This window comes from Myotis davidii, unplaced genomic scaffold, assembly GCF_000327345.1.
Source record: "Myotis davidii unplaced genomic scaffold, ASM32734v1 scaffold803, whole genome shotgun sequence".
NCBI lineage: Eukaryota > Metazoa > Chordata > Mammalia > Chiroptera > Vespertilionidae > Myotis > Myotis davidii.
In genome coordinates, this window is record NW_006295567.1 from 1,606,054 (window position 1) to 1,609,518 (window position 3,465).

Below are 3,465 nucleotides of genomic sequence, written 5' to 3' on the forward strand. Positions count from 1 at the left end.
CCGCGGCCCCGCAGTCGCGCGGGGCCTCCGGTCGCGGACGCCTGGCCTCTTCAGCGAGAAAGTCGCCCCCTTGGGGCAGTTCGTCCCAAAGGGTTTCCTCGAAAGTGTCTGCGAGGGCGCAGTTGTGGAGGGAGCCGCTGTTTAGCCCTGGAGGCGACCCCCTAAGAAGATGCCTGCCTTCCGCGGAGCGCTCCCCCTGGCTTCCTTCCTACTCGTCTTCTGGGGTGAGTACCAGCGCCCTGCCGTGCGGAATGCGGGGAACAGTAACAGTGCCAACAACAGCCACACTCGCCGATGCCCCGGTGACCAAAAGGCGCCCGACTGGCTTCCCTCGGGATGTCTGCCAACATGGATACCTGAGGTTGCATGGAGCTGGGGCTGTGAGATGGGAAACCGCCTCCCCAGCCCCTGTCGCTTTATTCCCGAACCAGCCTTGGGGGCTCTCCCACCCCCTCCCATTTGCTGATGATTCCCAGGTATGTTCCCCCCTTTTGGCTAAAGGGGAGCGCAGTCATAGAAATTTCAGCTGCTGCTAATGTTTCTCAGTGAGCGGTGTCTTGGAAACCTTATTGGGTCTCCGAGTGAATTTCTACACGTTACAAATAGCTGGATGCACGCATTTTGAGACAGAAAATACTGTTGTTGTTGACCCATCTGCTACATCTCGGGAAAGGGAGGAAAGCAGGCTTGGTCATTTGCAGCGATGTGTGAAGTAGATTGGCACCGGCATCTTTCTCTTTTTGCATGAACATGGGCGCTAAGGTGCTTTGGTGTTTGGGCAGCTGGGGTTTTGCCTTCAAAGGTTCATGCGTTCTCGCTTGTCGCTGTGAGAACTGAGGGGACATGCTCCCTCCAAACAAGGGAGCTCTTGCCCTGCAGGGTGAGGCTAAGCAGCGATGTCAGAGCGGGATTCAGGAGGGGTGTGCATGTGGAAGGGGAGTTAATGCGGCTCCATGGAAATACCTGACTGTGTAGCTGAGAGCACGCTTTGCTGTGTGTCAGTGTGAGCCTCGGTGGGTGAATGTGTGCGCTAATGTGTGTCTGAGCATCTTGTATGACTATCTGAAGGGCTTGGTGAGGACGGAGCGGGTGATGTGTGTGTCTGTGTGAGGCAGTTGTATAGTTCTGGGTATCTCTGCCTTGGTTCTCTAATTAGATCCTTAGGGAAATCGATGTTTTTTAGATGACATACTGCTTGTACATGATCTTCGTTACCTTCCTCATGCTAAAAGTTAGTAAGCAGTGTGATTAGAAGGGCGTGTGCCCATCTGCCTTATTGAAACGAGGCATGTGGCGCTCTAGCCAGTTTGGCTCAGTGGATAGAGGGTCGGCTTGTGGACTGAAGGGTCCTGGGTTCGATTCCGGTCCAGGGCACATGCCCGGGTTGTGGGCTCAATCCCCAGTGGGGGGCGTGCAGGAGGCAGCCAATCAATGACTCTCTCTCATCATTGATGTTTCTGACTCTCTCTCCCTCTCCCTTCCTCTCTGAAATCAATAAAAATCTATTTAAAAAAAGAAAGAAACTAGGCATGTGGAATTACGCTCCCAGGGTTGGCATGGAACTCACTGTGACTGAGCAGTGGCAGGTATGCGATGGGGCTTTCCGCTTTGCCTTAGTGTCACCTTGTTAAGCCTCCAAGGCTAACTCTGACTGCAGCATTAGCTGGACTTTGCTGGTGACCAGAGACGCAGAGCCACGCTTCCTGGGGAGCACAGTGCCTGGCGGGGCATTCTGGGACAGTGACGGCGAACCTATGACATGCGTGCCAGAGGTGACACGCGAACTCATTTTTTTGATTGATTTTTCTTTGTTAAATGGCATCTAAATATATAAAATAAATATCAAAAATATAAGTCTTTGTTTTACTGTGGTTGCAAATATCAAAAAATTTTTCTATATGTGACACGGCACCAGAGTGAAGTTAGGGTTTTTCAAAATGCTGACACGCCGAGCTCAAAAGGTTCGCCATCACTGGTCTAGGAGAATGACAGGCAGTGATGGCAGCCCAAGGAATGCCAGTCCCAAGGACAGGGCACTGCCAGCCTCCCCTGCAGAGGGGACCCGACCTGGATGTGGAGCAGACCCGATAGCTTGCTGGTCATCTCACTCCTGCGAGACTTAAAGCTGGGCGTCTCTCAGGGGAGGCTAGACGAGGGGCGTGGGGAATGAAGTTGTAGGGAAGAGTTGGGGTGAGATTCTCTAGCGCAGTGGTTCTCACCTTCCTGATGCCGCTACCCTTTCATACAGGTCCTCATGTTGTGGTGACCCCCAACCATAAAATTATTTTCGTTGCTACTTCATAACTGTAATGTTGCTACTGATATGAATCGTAATGTATATATCTGATATGCTATATGTGTTTTCCGATGGTCGCGACCCACAGGTTGAGAACCGCTGCTAAAGCCCTCTTCCCAAATTCTCATCTAAATGTTAGGGTCCCTGCCTGCATTCCGGTGGCCGAGGAGGCATTCTGTGACCAAAGACCTTTTGATTAGGACTCGAGAGTTCAGATGGGAGTCAGTGCTCCCACCAGGTTGCCATGTCGCAGCCTTGGAGCACCTGCTTCCTCAGTGTAAAGTTTGGAAGTTGGTGCCGGTGGCATCTGTCATACCGTTCAGCTCTACAACGGAATGGCAGGGAATGGTTACAGAATATTACTAAAATTGGCAGAGTGCCCCTCCCTCTCCCCACCTCACTCCCCCAAAACCAGCTGTGGGAGAAGTGTGCACATTTCACATCCTTGCTCTTTCTCAGTTCATTTGCAATCTGAACATTGGTTCACCAAACTGGAGAGATGAGAAAGAGAGATGGTTCCGGAATCCTGGTCATTAAATGGAAGAGAAAGGGCCTGGCTTCACAAATGAAGTTTCATTTTATTTGCACGTAATTTCAGAATTGGAGAGTACTCACCTCAGACACAGTCTCCTTTCCCAAGGGTATTGTTCACACGATGCAAATATGAATACAGCCCAGCCAGAGTGGCTCATTGTTTGAGCATCGACCTGTGAACCAGGAGGTCATGGTTCGGTTCTCGGGTTTCAGGCTCGATCCCCAGTGTGGGGCATGCAGGAAGCAGCCAATCAATGATTCTCTCTCATCATTGATGTTTCTATATCTTGCTCCCTCTCCTTTTCTCTCTGAAATCAATAAAAATATTTTTTAAAAGATATGAATATAAATAATCTTTCCATTCTTTTACATAATGCATATTTAGGAAAAAGTTCCCTTATTTCCTTTAATAATGCATATAATCTATAAAGCACCATTACTTTTTTTAAAAAAATATCTTTTTATTGATTCCAGAGATGACGGGTGAGAGAGAGAGATAGAAACATCAATGATGAGAGAGAATCATTGATTGGCTGCTTCCTGCACGTCCCACACTGGGGATTGAACCCACAACCCAGGCATGTGCCTGTGACCTCCTGGTTCAACCACTGATCAACACTGGCTGGGCTAGGGTG

General features: G+C 49.9%; 1 protein-coding gene across 1 annotated transcript in view; it reads left to right on the plus strand.

Moving 5' to 3' along the window:
- The first annotated feature begins 6 nt into the window (after nucleotides 1-6).
- The window catches only part of SCN3B (sodium voltage-gated channel beta subunit 3), a 23,906-nt gene continuing 20,447 nt past the window's right edge, over nucleotides 7-3,465 (plus strand). Inside the window, exon 1 of the mRNA XM_006770327.2 lies at nucleotides 7-224. Coding sequence (XP_006770390.1) covers nucleotides 170-224 — 55 coding nt within the window. The 5' untranslated portion in view covers nucleotides 7-169. The remainder of the gene's footprint in view (nucleotides 225-3,465) is intronic.